Source organism: Varroa jacobsoni, unplaced genomic scaffold (genome assembly GCF_002532875.2).
Source record: "Varroa jacobsoni isolate VJ856 unplaced genomic scaffold, vjacob_1.0 scaffold_307, whole genome shotgun sequence".
In the NCBI taxonomy this organism is placed as follows: domain Eukaryota; kingdom Metazoa; phylum Arthropoda; class Arachnida; order Mesostigmata; family Varroidae; genus Varroa; species Varroa jacobsoni.
The window spans coordinates 64,211-84,510 of NW_019213209.1; the positions used below are offsets into that span (position 1 = coordinate 64,211).

General features: G+C 39.8%; 1 protein-coding gene across 5 annotated transcripts in view; it reads right to left on the bottom strand.

Annotated features, from left to right (window-relative positions):
• Window positions 1-5,614, bottom strand: part of Naprt (nicotinate phosphoribosyltransferase) — a 10,109-nt gene extending 4,495 nt beyond the window's left edge. Inside the window, exon 1 of one of the 5 annotated variants that reach the window (XR_002679505.2) lies at window positions 3,086-3,173. Coding sequence is in view for 2 of the 5 variants with exons in the window: in XM_022831044.2 (XP_022686779.1) it covers window positions 3,902-3,949 (48 nt within the window). In the remaining 3 variants the exon portion in view is untranslated. Of the gene's footprint in view, window positions 1-335 lie in introns of all 5 variants that reach the window. The other 4 variants (XM_022831044.2, XM_086967803.1, XM_022831048.2 and 1 more) reach the window with 4 other exon arrangements.
• Between the last annotated feature and the right edge of the window lie 14,686 nt (window positions 5,615-20,300).

Sequence of the window (20,300 nt, forward strand, 5' to 3'; positions counted from 1 at the left end):
GCGATTTCTACTAATAAATAAAGAACAGCTTGTCGGTATCGTATACACTAACTACGCATAACATGCCAACGAGCGGTACAATCTAGAGACTGCGGATGTGACCTACGGTGCTAAAATCTTTACGCAGAATACGTGGACAGAGCACGTACTAGCCAGTGGCGTTGCTTGTACTATTGTTGCTTGTTATTTTTTTCAGGTGATGATCTAATAATAGTACGGTTAGTGAAACTGACCATACGAGCCTTTACCATTCTGAATAAGCATCTGAACCGCAATTTGCTTGATTACTCTCAATCTGAAGAGTCAGCCTAATTAAGATGTTTGCATTCACTTACATTTGACAACACTTTGATTCGCGCCAATCCGCGGTACTTTAATGTACCAACAAAATACCAATTCTTAACAAATGGTTCATTTCTTCACTGTTTAAAGCAGAGTCCATACAGAAACAGCAAAATAATGGTCAAATCAAGACACATATCACTTTGCATTGCATTTGCGCCGGTTTTGTACGAATCGGTCTTTACTTGCTCGCTAAGGCTTTCACGGGAACATACCAGCCTTGACCCATAGAAATGTGTTCATGTGCAGAACTTGAATAAATGATTACATCTGTTAAGCCTTTGTTAAGCATTTGCTTCACCGGATTCTTGGCCTAACTTACGTACAACAAAAGAAATTATTTCCAACGCAAATAATTTCTCACTAAAAACTTAGTTACTTTTGCGGTCAACAATACTAAATGCCACGTCGAAAAACTTACTGATTCACAGGCACGGCAACAGTAAGGCAGAGGTCCTGTTTTATAAAAGTAAAAATGATAACAAAGCAAATATTAGCAGACTCGAAACAGGATCGACACAATAACAGCCGTTTCCAAATACGAACTAACTGCTCGTCCTTGGCGCATTATCAGCCCCTTATCGTTGGGTCGTTTCCACTCGTCACGGGGCCATCACTATACAAGAGGCCTCGGGGTAAGCGTTACTCCTAGCTGGTGGCCGTTAGGCCCGCCGGGCGCGTTAGGCACCTTTGTAAACCTTTTATACCTATTCGAAGTGTTGTTGTAAATGCTTAGTTATCAGTACCCCGTATTTTTGAGAGGAACGTATCGGTACGAGATTTATGACTTTCTGAGATCTTCTACTCTTATGAAGAAAATACCAGGATATTAGATGCAATTGATCAGTTACAATAACATTTTTTTTACATTTTTTTACATAGTTTTTAACATCACTGCTGAAAGATACCTGCTTATGAAAATTCTACCACCAAATTACCAAGGAGAATAAGTTTCATCTAGACGCAGAAAATGTACACTGATTATTGGCTTAAGGCTGTATTTTGCCGTACGTCATCTTCTGTGTGGGAAAAGTCTGCAAGCATGACTTGTCAAAAAGGGAATTTATACAAATAATACAAGTTAAAATAAGATCTCGCAAATGTGGGAGTCACATGCAACACATATTTATACTAAGTAATATGGACATGGTAAGAAGTGTAGGTATAAGCGTGCTGCCGCGTTATGCATTATCAGCATTGTTCTACCATCCATTCCAGTGGGTTTACGCTAAAAAAGGATAGAAAAACAAACCACACGTCACGACATTCCATTAAAGATAGGAACAAACTGCAGACTTTTATTACAGAATTTCAGGGCCATTTATAAATGATCTTTTGATGAGTACTTTTGTCCGCGTCTGACAACGTTCATAATTCGGTAACTCAAATCCAACGCAGTCAATTGATAGACAATTCTTGCTTTCTTGTACGTTATTTTGGGTTAACATAAATACGAACAGGTACATTTATAAAGTTATAACGAAGATCATTAAAAATAAATAATTAACTCACCATGACTTACCTTAACCCCAAATTTTTCTATTTCTTACTGCCATCATTTTCAGAGAGAAATAGTATTTAACCGTATCTAATCGACGGCTAGTGCAGTACCTGAGAAAGCCAACCGCTGTTGTTTCAAGCCATGCCAATAATACGTGGCAGGTGAATTTATATATTCTTAGTAATATAATATAATATAATAACCTATTAATAATTAGCTTGAAGAGGTCTCCCTTTCAGGATCGAGTTCAGGCCATTGCCCAATGTATCGTTGTGAGTATGCTCAAAATCGCTGATCCATTTTTGATAAAATGTGACTTGTCACTCAGAGTTTGTTAATGAATAACGTTACCGACTAAAACGCCTATTATTTAACTAGAAAATGGTAATTATATTGGATGCTATTTGGATGTTCATATGTACCATAAGTTTATTCTATAACATAAAGATTGACAGTTGGTGAGGAACAATTAATTCTCGTGGAAAAGTGAGATTGACAAATTGTACCAGCGTCAGCCATGTAGGAAAGCTTAATGTTAGCTGTAACTAATTATAAAGAATCGCCGTACAATAAAGATATAATGTATGATAATTTAATTAATAATAAAAATGTATGACAGTTTATTCTAAAAAATTCCTAATTCCATGTCCTTGACTCCGCCGCCTACTCCACCCGGTATGACTTGATATAACAGAAGCACAATATCGATAGCTGTCACTATGATATTTACATATATCTATTACATAACTTTTCATATAATTTCATTTCGAATACATATTATGCAATATATGAAAAAAATATGAGGTTGTTTGCCACCATACATCACACACAGGCTCATATTGTATTAGTCTCAGCACATCGAGCCACCCGGGTCAGGCTGTTTAAAGTCCAGAAATTTAATTGCTGATAGATCCCAATCAAACCAATGCGGTTATCTAACTAGCTAGCCCTTCAAGGTCCACTTATTTCATTAAACTATGCACAATGCCAATGTAAAGTACAGTGCGAATGTAACTCTAACTTAATGATTACACGTGATGGAGTTCCCTATTCGCAGTGTACAAGCAACTTCAGCCGATAAGTTCTACTCTTACTATTAATACTGTTACAATTGTGATCACGTGGTTAGCGAATGAACAGTTAACAAGCGAACTGGAACGCAAGCCAGCTATGGCCTAAGTTCTTAACTATGGAATAATTTACAAGTTAGATAGTGTCGCTTAAATTGGGAACAATAAAAACCTTTTGCCGCTCTGCCATCGTTATCGAGACTGACGTACGCCACGTTTCTACGCCGACTGGAGAAATGAGCACAGTTGAAGTAACGATTCTATACAAGATGATGGGACACGCAAATGAGAGCACTTCATGATACTAACAGCAGAAAATCACTCTATGCTAACAAATTAGAGCTTTAACATTTATCGGCAGCAATGATATCTAACATAGGAGGCGCTTCACTGGTGACATCGGCAACGATAACTATAAATTATTGGTACAACGAACAAACGAACGCTGATACTACTCCGCTGAACCAGAGACGTAACGAAGAATGAAGTGATCGAACGCAATCGTACAATCGTGTGACATGATGACACAGCAGACACATTACGATCAGATTTTTATGGTACAGTTCATCACTACGTGAAACAGGCAGCCAATCGGTAAATCACTCAGCCAGCCATTACACGTCTACGGATAAGTGCTAAGACAACAATCACAGTCACTACATAGGCGCAACAAGCGAAATAGAATATTAACAAAAGATAGTTGTCGTATTGTGCAGCCGAGGCCCAGAATACAGTGAATCTTTAATGTTCGCCTTATGTACTGGAAGCATCATATGCTGTAAGACTGAAGCTCATTAGGTTACGCTATGGTGTCAAGGAAGTTCCACTGTCGTTTCTAAAAGTCCCAAGTTCGACCCTTTAACGTGAGGAGAACTCACGCATTCACAACAACTGGAAGGAAATAACTGCCGTTTTGCGCGGCGATTGACGGCGTCTCTGGAGACAAAACGGGTTGTTAGCTCGGTGCTCAATTCTATGCAGCACTTACATAAGCGTTTGAGCACCGCGCACACAGTCGGCTCGCGAGGATAGTCATTGTTAGTCACAAAACGTCATTTGGCGAAACTCAAGGAAACAACGAAGTTACGAAACACAACATTGAACACTTCACACCTCGATACCGTCTAATACTGACATGAAGACAGGACACCAAGAGTAAGAAACATCGAGTCCTAATTGCTGAACATTTATACAAACATGTACATTTATACAGCGATCTATGAACACAATCGACAGTTAAGTCATAGAGCATTTGCTATGATTGGCGTCCCTGTTCCGCTTGACTTTCGCAGTTCACAATAGCCATTCTAACATGGCAATTAGTAACCATTAAGTGATCGTCGGCGCCGACCACCGTAAAGTTGAGCCCGAGCTAAGCTGAATGCCAGTTCAACAACAATTATGGCAGTCTCAAATGTCACGCAGAGTCGTATCTCGAAGACGAAGCAACAACGGGTGGCGCCAGATCTAGGCAAAGCTAATACGGCGCGAATACAGTATCAATCGGAGAAAGCTACACAGCAGCTACGAGCGTGTTTCGGAATGGTAAACACAGTGGCAGGGTTCGGTACAGCTACTCGATCGCGATGTGTTGCTAGTGCGGAGCAGACGACGCTCAGAGCGCCAGTGAGACACAAACAACTGGTTCTTGGCCAAAAGCATGTATGGCGATATTTTCGATTATTATTAACGGATAGCATGGATAATGCGACTAAGCTAGCACTGAAAAAGCGCTTGAATTTACGTAGCTCGTAGGTAGTATATGCACAACATAATAATCTACTCTGTAATGTTGGGCACGTTTGTTTAAACATTAGAACTTTGTTGAAATCAAAGCAACATGTTGAGGTACGATGAGTTGCGTTTGTTGTTCGCGCATGGTGTCCATTCAGAGCAGGCCACTGCCTTAGGCCTACTAGTTATTTTTACGTGGGTTTACTATGTATATAGAGCTGACAACGATAGAAAATAATGATGTAGAGGATACAATGGGATGATTCAGTGTATTCATACGGGACCTTCACGGTTTTGAGCTGGGTACCAGCAAACGGCGTGAGCATGCGCAAAACAGCATGCACGTAGGCAGGAGGTACGCCAATATTTGTCACAGAAAGCAGAGACCCAGACAGATTTATCCACAGACAATAGGGGAGAATATGTTTAAAAAAATGAGATTCTTTGTGTTGTTGAAGTGTCGAGCTGTGAGTTCGATATTGCCGTTAAGCATATGCACTGAAGTTGGGCGCGAGTAGTTTGCCTCGATGTATAGGTAAAAATAAAAGCAAAGGTCACCTTAATTAAAGCAAGTAGACACTTCACTTAAAAATGAGAATTACTTAATTGCCATTTGCTGATACTGGACACTAAGGTTAAAAATATATCTATAATGGAATAGTCTCAAAAATGCCTCCAAAGAATGTGGCTATTTTTAGCGGCTGAGCCACATCTGACGAGAAAACTGTACATAGAAACACTCATCTTGTACAGTTAGAACATGAAAACCATACTGAACATTCAGACTTTACTTACAAGTTGGTAATGCTGCCGAGTTTGATACATTTGTTAATAAAATGAACGAATTGATAAAAGCTCAGTTCTGAGATTATGATTGTGAACAGAAGCATGCAGAGATGAATCGTGAAGTATGAATTGTTTATGAACGTATTGTATACGAATCGTTGCTACCGTTACTATATTTGTAAGAATAAAGATTTTTCCATAACCGATAGTCAGTTCTTTCTTCTATGACAGAGATCGGTATCGATGTTGGGTATTGCTTCAAAAATCCAGATTGGGATCTTAGTACACAATTCCGAGCTACCTATTAAAAAAGGACTGCGATATCCATTATATTTCAGTTGCTTATATAGGTTAGTTCTAGAGGTACCAGAAAACTGCTTGCTGCAAAGGTTTGGATTAAACATTCTCCAGAAAAATAACACAATGAACATCTCCATGCATTTAATTTAAACTGGTCCCGGTGATAGCTTATTAAGTAACATATCTGGTGGGAAGTTGAGGGACAGGTTATGGTCTAGATTCTAATTCAGGCATAGACACACTTCGTGTCGTGCTGGGAGCCAGCCACAGCATCAAATGCCTAACGGCGATACCGGACGAAAAACTCGAAACATAGAAAGACTGCCCAGTCAGTAAACAGGTGTTGAACGCACGCCAAACTTTATGCCTTTTCTGGGATATCTGTGTAGAGACAAATTAATGAAGGTAGAGGCCAGCCGCCTGTAGCACTGTTTTATCGGACGTAAAACTGAGGAAGTCAATTTCTTATTTTTAAATTAAAAAAAAGTGAATATCGAATGAATAGAGGTAAAACTATGAGAAAAACGACAGATCTTGAGCCCTCTGGTCCTATATAATATCTCGCAGTTATGATAAGATAATTACTTCACATTTCGGTCCTGATAATCAACTTGTACGAAATTATCACTTAGTCATGTTTTTGCAAGTTAGACAAACTGTATATTCCGACGCGGACTCATCGAATATGAGACGTGCAACCCGAGTCTTGCAACATTTTTTGCATTAATGATTGCTACATATTTGCCTACCGCGACTTTTCAGGTTAACGAGAATGCTAAATCTTAGGATCACAGTGAACTTCTTGATCATTATATTGTCATATCGAACATTTAAATATGAAATTTAGAAGAAAAACAAGTTAATTATTACTGTTACTATGCATAATAAACGTATCACTCGCAAAGGTGTCACTTGAAGTTAGAACATCAAGAAACACAGCGAGTAACTTATTCAAATGCGTCGTGAATGACTAATTTGATCTTAAACGAACTTACCAGCGATTCCTGGCCAATCTTCCTTCCGATTCCTGGCGATAACTGGCCAATCTTATGTGACAAAGATAACGCAGCTCATTATAAACATTTGCTAGCACGGAGGCTGCGCTAAAGGCTAACAGTAACTTTAACTTCAATGAACGGGTTGCAATGCCAAACGATTTAGAACGATGTTAAGGTACGTGTAACCTGTGTCAGCGTCAGTTATTTCAAACTTTTGCTACAGTGTTTAGAATATAACAGGTTGATGCATATAGTAATACAATAGATTTGAAATAGCCAGATGGATATAAGCATTAACAAAACTGTATACTTAAGTTAAATGATTGGTTATCGTTGTGATCTGCAACGTCCCCATCTGAGAAAGCAAATATAACATGCATACATTGAGATTATATCAAGTCCTTCATAAATGTGTTTTCTTTCTTTTTGATCATTAATAAAAAAACGGCTTGCAGTTAAAATCAGGGGGCGGCCTTTTTGTGCAGATTTGAAATTCAATTGGCTGCAAAAATTAAATTGAAGATAAATTGATTTATAAATCAATTTATATTTGATCGTCAGCATTAATTCTATTTAGCGTGACCCACATTTTTCAGCAGTTTTCTTTAAAGCTGTTGTCATCATTTTATTGGCGGATTTATCAGCACACCCCAAAACTGCCGTTCAATGCAGACGTGGCCGCAAGCGCCATAATTTTTTTGTCGGAAATGTCCTCTTTGTTATCTCCAATTGATCGCACCGCAGCGAAAAATAAATCAATCAAATATACTGGACGATACAGCAATTTATATTTTACTATAGCGAACGAATATACTGAAAACTTTTAATGTGGAGATGCATATCTCTTGGTCTAGATAATCGACTTCGTATTAATGATGTCCATAGGTGGCCATTGTGACTTAATAAATGGTCGTGTGATATACAGTGATGTCCGTTCTAGGCTCTAGGCCTGATGAAAAAATTTTTAACGCAGATCTTCTAAAAGAACCGCCGAAGCTTCAGACAACGGGGGCCTTTTTGGATACGTTAAGCTCGTTTGGTTTTCTTTCGACGTTTCGTCAGCGATCATATAACGGCATTAAGCTTAGTTCTGCAGTTTGCAGTGTGACTGGACAGAAATCCTGATCTGCTGCGAGCAAACCTTCTGCAAACAGTTTGTTCGTCTTCAATTGTTTTGAAATGTCATAGGTGTGTGCTATTTCACAAATTTAATCTAATAGCGAGACATCATTAAATTGTGTCAACAGTTTAATGGAGTTCTATTATCACGTTATCCCTATAAAAACGCCCGAAAATGGCTAACTACGGCGGCTGCCCCTTCTACCGTATTGACGTACAACAACGTACAGTTTACATGTACGGAGACAAGACACGTAGTGTTGGATAACCCAAGCGCTTCAAAAGAGGCATTTAATTATAACGTAAACGTTTTCTCTATGATAAGGAGTATGCCCGCCTTGTCTTTTTTTGTCTTTATTATCATGAAAACAATCTCCATGAAGAAAATGTAAGCGCAAGCAATTTTAGCAATGGATAGATGCAGTGGTGTTGTAGGCCATCGTGATGTAGGAACAACCCACTGATTGTTCCGTCAATGCTGACCGAGTGTTATAAATTGACGCTGATAACTTCGACATTTCTAGTAAATCAAGTACTTTTTTTTTTTATCACAAACGAACATATTATGCTGCAGAGGTCTAACCGACGACTCAATGCATTTGCGGCCGCTCAAATAACCGCGCCAACTTCTATGTGAAAATAATGGAAAGCCTCTACCCATACCTATTATACTTGCATACACGTACATACATATGTACAAATACAATAAAGGCCAGGGAGCTGCGTCGTTTACTTTACAACTATTCTATAGAAATCAACACGATACTTACCTTTCGTTTCTTCTCTTTCGGAATTTCTTCGATGTCTATTGGGCCAAATTACCGCACTAGGCCAATTTGGTCCGCATTTTATAGGTGTATGATTCTTACGAGGGCAAACGTATCGTATAACACTATTTTTTTTTTGAAAAACGTCTTTCTTTCTCCCTTCTAATAATTTGAACTTTTCTCGCTACAGATGGCCAACAGTTAAGCATTGACGAACTATTAAACACAATACGTTAATTATCGTTTTATGCTGGAATGGTCTGTCTAAGATCCCACGCCATGTTCCGATGGCGACTGATTTTTGCAAGCTTTTGTAATATACGGCTATATCGCTATATACTGTTGACATATCTGTATGCATATGCATACATTTTCAAACATTTGCCTGCACTCGTTTATATACTTGTCGGTTTATATGTCGACAGAGATCAACACATAGGCACATTCTATATGTATATAGAGCTAAGGAGCGTTATACGTTCAGTTAAAAGAATCTAGAACGCCAATAACTATGTTATTAAGAAAAACCTTTGAAAACAAATGCGTTTTAGCGATTATCGTCGAAAATCTCATGGAGTGACGTTCAACTACTCGACCGCAATGATAAGAACAGGGCTTGCGAATCTTTTTGATCTGCTTTTCTATGGTGTAGTTCTGCTCATACTCCATCTTGGGTGATTTTTTCCAGGCGCTTTGAGCGAACAGAAGCGGCAAGAATTTTTTTTAACAATTTTTCCCTTTCGAAATGAACTGGTAGTACCCGGAACTCGAAAACCAAATATTTTTGGTGGCTTTATCGACTCCAAGCACCAGTTCCTGGGTCAGTACACTCTTTAGTCTCTACACAAATCATCGTCGTTTTTAAATTCGATATAACACACTATAGACACCTAGTCTTACTTACCTCACTGTAATCTTCTTGATTAGGAGCAAATGCAGTCAATAATTAGTTGGGATTTTCTCTTTTAGATTAGCAGAAATGAGAGAAATATTAAGATATTGTGAGGTTGTTTGTGAAGCATTTTCAATACAACGTTATAAATCCTACACGACCTGGTACCACCGAAAGTATGTACATGAATATAATTATAGCTGTTATATGTATGCTCGTGGGCGTGCGGGACGACAAGTCCCGCAAAAGCGAAAACGCTTGTGCGAAATGTTTTGTTAAAAACTAAGGTGAAATAGAAGGGGGAAAGGCCCAATAAGTTGCAAAAACAGTTATCGCTTTTATATTCACAATCTGCGTTAAACAGGTTGTCTTAGCGTTTATACAACGCAGCTACAGGAAGAATTTTATTGTTTGTGCTTATCGTTAAAGCTGTAGGCCATACTCGTGCTATCCCTTGTGTCAGTAAAAATACTGAAAACTTACGCTGGCCGCAATGTACAGTAGAGTACATTTTCCGGCACATATACCGGAAAATAGTATAATATTTTCCTACACCCATAGAAAGGGAGGATGAAGCTTTTCTTTCATCGAAAACAGCTGGTTAGCATGAAAATTTGCAAATACAAACTGTTGCTCACTTTATCGTACTTTATACAGTACAGGGATGCGTCGTAAAGGCTTGCTTACACCGTATCGATAATAAATCACGTTTTGTTTCCGTAAAAGGCCTTTTTTGTTGCCTTAATTCTATATCCTAAGCTAAAGTGACATCACATATGCTGTAGCCATTCCCTGCATTGAAGCACTGCCTCCGCTTGGCATGACTCAATCGAACCCCTAGCTACTAGGTCAAGATTGCGTTGTCGGATCGTGGTGAATCGCATGTGTATATTAAATAAAAGTATCGTTCGATAGACAGCCTGAAAGTTTCCCATTTTACCAACATTGTTGGATGCAACACCTACTTTGGAATTGCGGCTACAAGTCTGGCTTAGCTGGTGTAAGCTACGATACAACCGATAGAAGGTCATTGGTTACTCAGACCCTTCGTTTAAATTGAATCAGCACAATCGACAAAATTTTTACTGTTAGACTACATGTACAAGGTTCCCCTAGCGGTCGGAGATCTCTAAAATGAGTCGACTTTTTTTGAGGCCACTGTCACGGGGTGTGGGTCCTACAAGTACAACCAAGGTAGCAACCTATTTTATTCTTTGGCACTGGGTAACAGTAGATGACGATGACATCAATATTAAGAAAAGGCATTATAAATAAAGTGGAAACGTTCAGTGCACTATTATCATCTTACTGATTATCTACCTCTCCATGACAATAGAAAAGTCAGGTGAAGAGTATTGAACAACAAGGAATACGAAAGAGGTAAAACCTTTTCATGTTACAGCTGCTGTCGTGTCAAAACAGAAGGGTACGCTGAGAATATCAATAGCAATCGAGATCACAGGGCATAACAAATGAATTGCGCCTTTCTTAGGTTCCAGCTCGTCAGTGTCGCGAGGTGATCTCTTATAACTAGGTATTGTTAGAATGAATATGTTAGTCAGTTAGAGGAGGCGGCACTGTGATTTTACCTCAACCGCCTCAGCCAGCGGTGATTGGGGACGTTCGCGCCTGGATACATCAACTGTGACTTGAACTAAATAACATCCATGTTATGTCAGCGTAGAACAAATTAACGCTAATGTTTGCCAGCAAAATCAACGATTTTTGCCAAAAAAAAAAGAAGCGACACTCCGTAAATTTAAACTGAATAACACTCAAAGCTCATGTACTTCCCGGTAGCTGTAAGTGGGAGATGTGGTTGAATATTGCTGATTAACTAGAAAAGTAATTAGTATAATATTACTAATACAAATAATTACTAATACATTTATTCATTAGGAAAAGCATGTTTGATGGATGAATTAGTTAGTTAGAGTGTCACTTCTACAATGAGAGAGATTTTCTATAAATGACAATTAGGTGCACCTTTGGGGCAGGAGAAACATTCCATAATTCCCTATCGAGCCTTTCCACCTCAACGCTACCTGCGCTGAAGATCAACTGAGTTTAGCCGATCTTAAGCCTCATGAAACTCTTAATGTTACTGGAAACGAAAATCCGGGCTGGAAGAACGCGAACCTTTCTGTGGAAACATGATGTAAATTCAGCGGACATAGTTTGGTAGGACTAAGCTCAACCCCACGAGGATAACCTTTTACAATTTCAGGTTGCGTGCAGTAAACCGTTTGAAATCTTTGCTCATAAGAGTCGGGTTTTTATAGGTTTATACAACGCGTATAGGTACACAAATTTCACTACATCTAAATACACTGTTACCGTCTCTCCAGCATTTCGTTTGCGATAGTTGGCGACCAAGGGAATGATAGAACAGCTTCGGGTGAACCGGCAAGAATACGTTTGAATCCATAGTGGCTCGGATAAATGCACACTCGGCGCCGTTATTAGTGCAAAGGATGCACAAACGGTAAATAATTCAAGTGGGACGCATAAAATAGTTTTGTTTCAGTTAATTTGGCAGCGTTGGAGGAGTTCCGAGAAGCAAATGGCTTTTGATGGGCTGCGCTGAGACCGATTTCAATATACGCGGGTCGGCATTGTTAGCTTGGTAAAAAAGCCACCGCAGAAGTAAACAGTAGTTAGACGACTATGAACATAATGCCAGCATTGAAACACCTTTGTTTTTATACTCGGCTCTGATCGAGAGGGTTGGCTTATTACCTGAAAGCGCCGTGTGCTTTCGGTGAAAGTAATATAATCCACATTATGACAATTAACAATTGCAACTACGCTTTAGTTTATTTATATATATTATATATAGTTAGTCATTTGGTAAGTCCGCATAAAAGTATGCACGTATCCTGGGAAAAAAACAATTAGTACAACAACGAGCAGGCCATGTGTAGGCCATCCAATGGAAGGTCCTCTAAGGGAAGAGGAATTTAATTGTAGTGAGCACGCATATCTGGCTGAAATTGGGTAACGAAGATCTTTTGCCTGATATTTGATTTTAACGAATGGAGTAATAATTGAAGCATGTCTAATGAGCTGGAAACGGTACTTACTTAGTTAACACGAAATGCAGACCTGATAAGAAGGCTACTGTAGGCATTACATAAGAACGCATTTTTAGTTTGATAAAATGGGTGATTACGACAAAACGATTTAAAAGAGACCTATTTAAACTTAACGATTTTGTATTACAATGAAGTCGCTACGGAGAATGCTGGTGAATAACTTATGACTGATTCATGATACATAGATTGGTTTGAAAAGATAGTTTTCTATTTCTTACAAGATACCTTCGTACTGCCATTGAATTGTTATGCTTGTTCATGACAATAATCGGATGCTATCTTAGAAAGATCGTACTGAAATCTTCACAGTCCCAAGCGAGCTGGCCCTTGCTAAGGGTTTCTACTACATACGGCGGTTTAATGTTTGCCTCATGTTTCCCAAATGAGTTCGTTAACCGGGCTGGTGGCTTTTGTGTTCATTTGACATTTTGCGTTCAGATCTGCTTCCCAATCGTAGTATAGTTAGTATATATGTATAACAAAGAAAAAATGTATAAGCGAAAAGAACACAGGGTGCGCCAATGCAAGATTCCGCTATAAAGATTGCCACCACCAAGGTTCGGTCTCCTGTTTTACAGTTCGCTTGGAACTTTCTAAAGGGATGCTGCGGCCTTTAGACGACCGCGCATTAGAACGCGAAATTATGGAATGTATACTAGAAGTCGAAACACATGTGCTACATACATTGGAACATGGTGCAACGAGCATAGTAAATCGACCCGTAAATGTATTTGTATTTTACTTGCTAGAAATAACAACGGTGGCATTATAAGACGATATTGCATCTCTGTGTACTGTAGATATTCCTGAAAAGAAAGAAGAGCTTTATGGTTTAAGTTAACTTGGCATATACTTCTACGCTACAGAATGCAACGGCGGAAAAGAGCGTAGTATAAACGTTACAGTTCAACTAAAAGAACTTTTCTCAAATAAGATGAGAAGAATGAGTCCTAGTGCCTAGCGTGATACATCAGCGGGGTAATAAAGTGCTATGATATTTAAGTTCATCTTACGGAACTGTCTGCTGAGCTGACATTAAGGACGCAAAGAACTTGACGGCGCCGCTGAGTACTAGTTGGGATATTGGTTTCGGAACTTCAAAGGAGTAAGCCTGACGCGCCACTCACTTTGCTATCGTGCCAGTTCACATACCTATTGTACATTTGTGCTGTACCTGAGCAGTCAATTCCTTGCTGAAGGATTCGTAGCCCGTATAATTTGACTTATTTATGAATAATTTTCTTGCTGCTTTTTATAACCCTTTATTTCTGCCTGGCATAGCGAATACTCCGGTTTTTCCTTCATGCAGGAACCCTAATCCATTCAAATCAGAAAGATAGGCTGGCTGGCATGCGTGCGATAGAACTGTGCTGACCGATACCAGAAGACAGATTGGATTGTGCATTCACTGCACCTTTTCCACTTGCACTATAATAATCGACCTTTGAAAAGACGTAACGATGTTGGGTCCCCTTAGCGATTGCAACATCTCTAACCTGGAAGTGGCACATCCATTTACATCTTTTCAGGAACTCGGAGGCTGCCAGTAGTGAGCTGCCAGTAGTGAATGTTCCCCCATAAAACTGTCATCAGCGTCATTGTTCCCACCGCCAGCGATGTCGCGGCCTCGCCAGCCATCCGTATACTTCGCTTCCTATCCCGCTATAGCCGCGTTCCGCACTTCATTATTCAGATGCCTCGCAAGTGAGTGACCGTGCAGCAGGGTGTGGTTGATATTTTACGATGGATAGAGTTTGGATGGAGTCTAAGGGTACGGTAACGAGGCCATGTCACGTACACGTATACGCGCATAGACGAACGCTCGTCCTGCTGCACATCCTTCGCTCAGGCCGAGATAAAATACCCCACCATCTTTTGCTTCCAATTCAATCTATCAGCTTATTGCGACTTCCTTTGGCATCACGACTAAATGAAGTGATTGCTGTTGGCCGCTGGTCCGCCAGAGGTCCTTCCGCCACCAAAAACGCTGTTACAACGTTTCCCCAGTCCATAAGCAAAGGACTTCGAATCAGACAATGGTCATTCGCCCGGAAGAATAGCCTGGCGTCAGGGACTTTTGCCATCCTTTAAAGCCCTCTATGATCTTTTGTGCTCACGCTGCGCCGACAGGGGTAAAAGGAAATGGGATAAGCCTCGATATACGCCGCACTAACAGCATTCACTAGTTTAAGCAATTCGTGAAGGAAAAATTCGTTCGGTCATTTCTCCCAATCTACGGAAGAGAGCGGTTAACAATGGCGCGCTGTCACCGCAATGGACCCACAGTAGCCGCAGCAGTAGCTAGTGTTTAGAGTAGAGCCACGCAACGTCAGCCGTCGGGCCACGGATCTGGGCCCACTTCTTCCCAGCGGCCCTTCTCAACGTACTCTCTTTCTACTCACATTGAGTTGGCCTTATGGCACGCAGAAAGAAGTCTCAGGCGTTCTGTAGCGGGACGCGATCAGGACCGGGGCCGGTAAAGACCGATGAACACCATAACGGTGCGGGCTGCGATTTCACAGATGGACGTGCTGCTTTTTACATGCGGCAGGCAGTCGGCATCGCCCAAACATCTACCGAGAAGAGATTCCACTCCGTTTATGTTGTTCCGGCCGATTTAAAGAACCATAACCACAGGCTGTTCTGTTTAGTTAGCGAACAAACGCTAGTAAGAGACACACAGCGCAGATTTTTGTTCACCAATGGAAACGGGTTCGAATTGCTGTCGGGAAGCGAAATTCAGTTTGTGTAACGAGAGCTCATCTAGGAGATGCATCGTTCTAGTAAGGTAAAAAAAAATGCGAAATAGATTAGGAAAATTACTATTCTGAAGTAAAGTAAGTCCGATTCTATACAACGATGGGATTTGCCAATTGCATGGCGTCCTTTAGTTGAATGGCAACTGTGGGGTATAAAATATACGCAGGATCATTACAACTCGCTGGACGAGTCATGGTCCTGGTTTCGTTTGTAGTAGACAATGAGAAACCAGCAACAAGAATTAGACTATGAACATTTTACTAAAATTTGCCCTAAGTAGCAGCTAAGGATAATCTCATAACATCTAAAAAAAAAAAAAAAAATAAATAAAAAATCATAAAACAGAACCGAAGATATAGCTGGTGCAAATTTACGATTTGCCAAACACACTGTTCGCCTCATCAGGACAAGTAAAAATCTCTAAATGTCTAAACTTGAAACTTTCATAACGAACCATAACAGCTCTCTTGTTGGGTGTTGCTTACCCATCGAGACCGTCAATACACCATCATATCAGTGTATTTTTCCTTGAACAGCGAGTTAGGCTGAATGTCAACTTAGCTACAAAATTCTAATCCACACGAAATACAATGCAATGCAATTGATATGTTTTGTCCGAAGTGACTGCTGCTTAGGAACGGCCAGTGGCCTACAGCTTAACAGATAACCGTTTCTTTCGGGATCTATCAGCTTCGAAATCCAAATTAATAACAAAGTACAAATCTTCTTGTACTTAGTTCTTAGCTCATTCAATGCGCGAACTACATACGCTTACGTGGCAGATCGCGAGACTTTGACGTAACTGCTCAAGGCATCGATACACCTTCTGAACGGCGTAAGCATGACATGAAACGTAACATGTACAAGCGGTAGAGCTAGTAGGGTTACCTAGACAAGACAGTTCACCTGGCCGTGTTAATAAAACAAAGTGTGTACATACAGTAGACCATTATAAAGTTACCAGTGTAATTTCATAAGAAGTGACATTCTATGTTGTTGCGAACAGATTTGTTGTGAGTCCTACTGTCCGGGTTGGTTCTCTCTTTGTTGATCAGGACTAAGGCGCGCCTGATTCGAGTCTAGCCGCATCATATATTTGTGTGAATAGCGGTAGCCTTATACGACTGTAAATTGATTCGATATATTTACCATTACTTCTTTTGCCTTCGGTACGCCGCCTGCTGCAGACATATGCCTCCCTTATCAGGGAAGTATCGTGGGCAAGTACTTCGTGGCCCTCGATACGTTATTATTTTTGTGCGAAGTCGTCGAAATTCAATAGAAGTGGGCTGTTTAGATGTTTGGTTAGTGAAGGTAAACGGTTTGTGAGCACCTGGAACTAATGCCTACAAAGCAAGGTACGGCAGCTTAGCAGATGATCAGATATTCAAAGCATTAGAAAAAAAACTCCAATTTTAGATAAAATCCAGTAGTAGAGAACTCCATAAAAATTAATTAATGAGAGACTCGTCACTGATATCTAACTCACGATTTGAGTACCAGAGATGGACAATCGGAGTACCAAACGAAACATTACCAGTATATCTTAGTAACATTAGTTTTATCCGTAATACCAACTCGGCCATAGGATTAACTTAAAAGCAATAAGCCGCGACTTTTATCCATCAGAATCATTAGCAAACTAGATGAGAACCGAAATAGCGTAGCCGAGCACGTATCTTTTATGATAATAATCTGCAAAAACATTGGAAGGAGTAACTCGGCAAGTTAATTAGCGAATTTCACAGCGACTTTTGATCACCCTGTAATCTATATAATTTTTCCATCGAAACTTCTCTTAGTGTCGGTTTAGAAACTTGTGTTTTTCTCAAACTTCCTGTGGAGATTTGATACAGCTAGTAGTACTAGCATTTCTGTATATATATATATATATATATATATATTTGTGGTAAGGTAAATGAAGCGCATCTTTGCGCGGCCCAAATCAGCTTTTTTTTGTATTTCTTCGTATATCTATTTGTCTTCGATTGTAATATATATACGACTGTTTATCAATTCATGACCGAAGCAACCAATAGTGGATTTGTATCTATGCAGACAATATATCTGCTTTTCTAGTTGTTGGCCTATAGAAGAGCGAAGCCGTAACCGACGATATGGAAATGGGAACGTGGGATTGCCTTGACTCATCTTCGCTTCAAGAGTCATCCGTGGGCTGCATGCGCGCCACTCTCGGTTGAAGGGTATCTGCGGATTGAGGCTCTGGGAACTCTTATCGATGTTGTTGCTCGGATCGACTTGCGGCCACCCTTTTCCCTCTGGTACCGCCAACTATCGATCATCAGCAACTTGTACGTAGCGGCGGCATCAGTAGTATTACTGCGGTTCTCTCGCTCGCTAAGAAACTGGTATTCGTCCAGCGAAAGCACAAAGTCGTGTTCCTTGACTGTTCCACTATTCCCGCCATCGGCTTTTGCTGACTTGGTATTGTTGCTTCTATTGGTGATGTACTTCGAGCTGAATTTCTGCCTCGGGTGGCGTGTAGTCAGCCTCGAGATATCCGACCGTATCATAAGTTCTGCACAATGAATTGCAATGGAGCATTTTCGAAACGAAGCTGGAAGCTCAAAGCAAAATTAGATTCTTTGACAGAATGGCACACCAAAAAGCCGTGACGCCAATGCTGAAGGACGTTTGGAAGCACGTAGCGCAAGCGAACTACGTAGCTTTTGAACGGTAGGTGTCGAAATTGGCCGCAGACCGCCCATGTAACAATATCATGAAGACAGAGACCTTGCAAAGACCGTCCAATGGAATCGACAATCAACAACGTACCTTTTACAGCTATGAAAATGGACATTTACTAGAGGCACTAGCACGCACAGAAATCCTTGACGTGAGACTATTGTCCTGATACTGCGAACTGCTTGTACATGTATATTGCGTTAGTGTGTTCTGGAGCCATGAATAATGGAATACCGCGGTACCTGTATGAGCCTGTATGAGCACCTGCTATAGCTGGGGTTTTAAACAAGAAATGGTAGTTCCCGACATGGAAGTCTGAGTTATCCACTGAGCTAGTCGCCCGTTCAATCAGTCCACGGCAGTATTGTCGTACACTGCAATCATGGTATGTTTATGTCACCGCAGCACGTAGTATCGTGAACCTGATGATATAGTCGATGGACGCGCGAAGGGATATGAATAGGAAAAAGTAATTTTTCAGCACGTACTGATACTGATTACTTAATCACCGAAGCACCTGACTCGTGCATTACGAAATTCGCAATGGTGCAATATCTACAGATATTTGTTAGAGTGAAAGATTATTCTGATGCAATTTCCTCAACTTAGGCATCGATTACCGTACAATGTCATACAATCAGAAAGAGGTCGATAAAGTGTCAGTGGAACATAGAGTATTATGCATAGGAGAGTGCTAAAGCAAAGTCTGCTGTCCCAAATATTATGCCCCAAACACATATGCGTTGCCCCGTTACAGATACGCTATTTTTCTATTTTTTTGGCAGGAAATATATCGTAACGATGTTATTATAGGTTTTGTGCATTTTCGTGAAGCGTACAAAGAGGCTACTCTCCGAAATGACTCGACTATTATTGGCAATGGGTTTTCCAAGCTATATATCGCTTGTCTATTCTGTTTTTCGGTGCTGATACTGCCGAGTACTACTCTATTGCGCACCTAAAGAAATCTAACTTAAAATAGGATTTCTACAGGTTTAAATAATATAAAAGTCATTTATGTATAATGTAAGCTTATAATAATTTAGTTATTATTAAAATAGATAAAAATATTCGAAATGAGCCTTTTTTTATTATCACTTGCCACACAGTGGAGCGCATCTACGAAGTGAAAGAAAAGCAATTGTCTGTAGTCGCTAAACAATATATTACGGTACAAGAGGTAAGATTTTTATTGACATACCTCATGGTTATGATTGTACTAATATTTCAGACTTGGTTTTTCATGAATATTTGAAGGTTAGGTTAGGTTAGGTCCCCAATACCAATAGATACAGGGAAATATGGAGAAAAAATAAAAATAAAGACATCCTGATAAGGTGACTAATGGTTAGAAACGGATAAAGAATAATTCGCTTTTGGCGTCGTTCGGTATGTCGAAGCTACCGATTATATTTTACTATAATTAACTCGATAGTATTATCTATTGTAGTTAATCGTCACAGGTCTTAAATGTTTGCTTACAATTTCCTAATAATAATTTGGTAAAATTAAGGCTACGTAACTTAAGCATTTATAATTATCTACATCGTAATCCTTGTAGTATTGTCGGTTGTTGTCAAGAAGAAGTCCACACATTCGGTAATTTTTTCATATATAAGGGAACACAATTTTTCTTGCTTGTAGCTATCTGAATCTTCGTTTTAGGATACGTTTAGAAGAAACAATGATACTTAAAAAAGCATAAAATTTACCCAATAGGAAGTATATCAACTTTGTTTCGTTTAGACAGGCCTTAGAATCTGATTTTTGTCTAATACATAAATTATGGTGTTATACCGCATCGACTTTGTAAATAGTGTTCCTTATATAAAATCGTTTTATAAGTTCAATCGTTTAAAATTGCGTTTCATAAACCAGCACGCGACAGTTTTCTCAGCTATACTAGACAGCAGGTTCGACAGTTGATCTTACTCTATGCCGCTGAAATTTTTCCGTTGCTTTTATTTTTCCGCTAAAGTGGCACTCACATTCTTTTTCTATATAAATAATCATCTATCTCACAGTTTTTCCAAATAGGGGCCGAACTCAAAAATAGCCTATTTTTCGTTCGGCGGTCTTTGATGGAACGTTAACGGACATGTATCATTACGCTAGCGTCGTACTGGTCAGTAGTGGCTGCGCGTATAACATAACCAGCTTTTTTTTCTCATATATCTGTCTTATTATGCTCCTCAGTGTACTGCATCGATAGCCCCGCGAATTTTGCAAG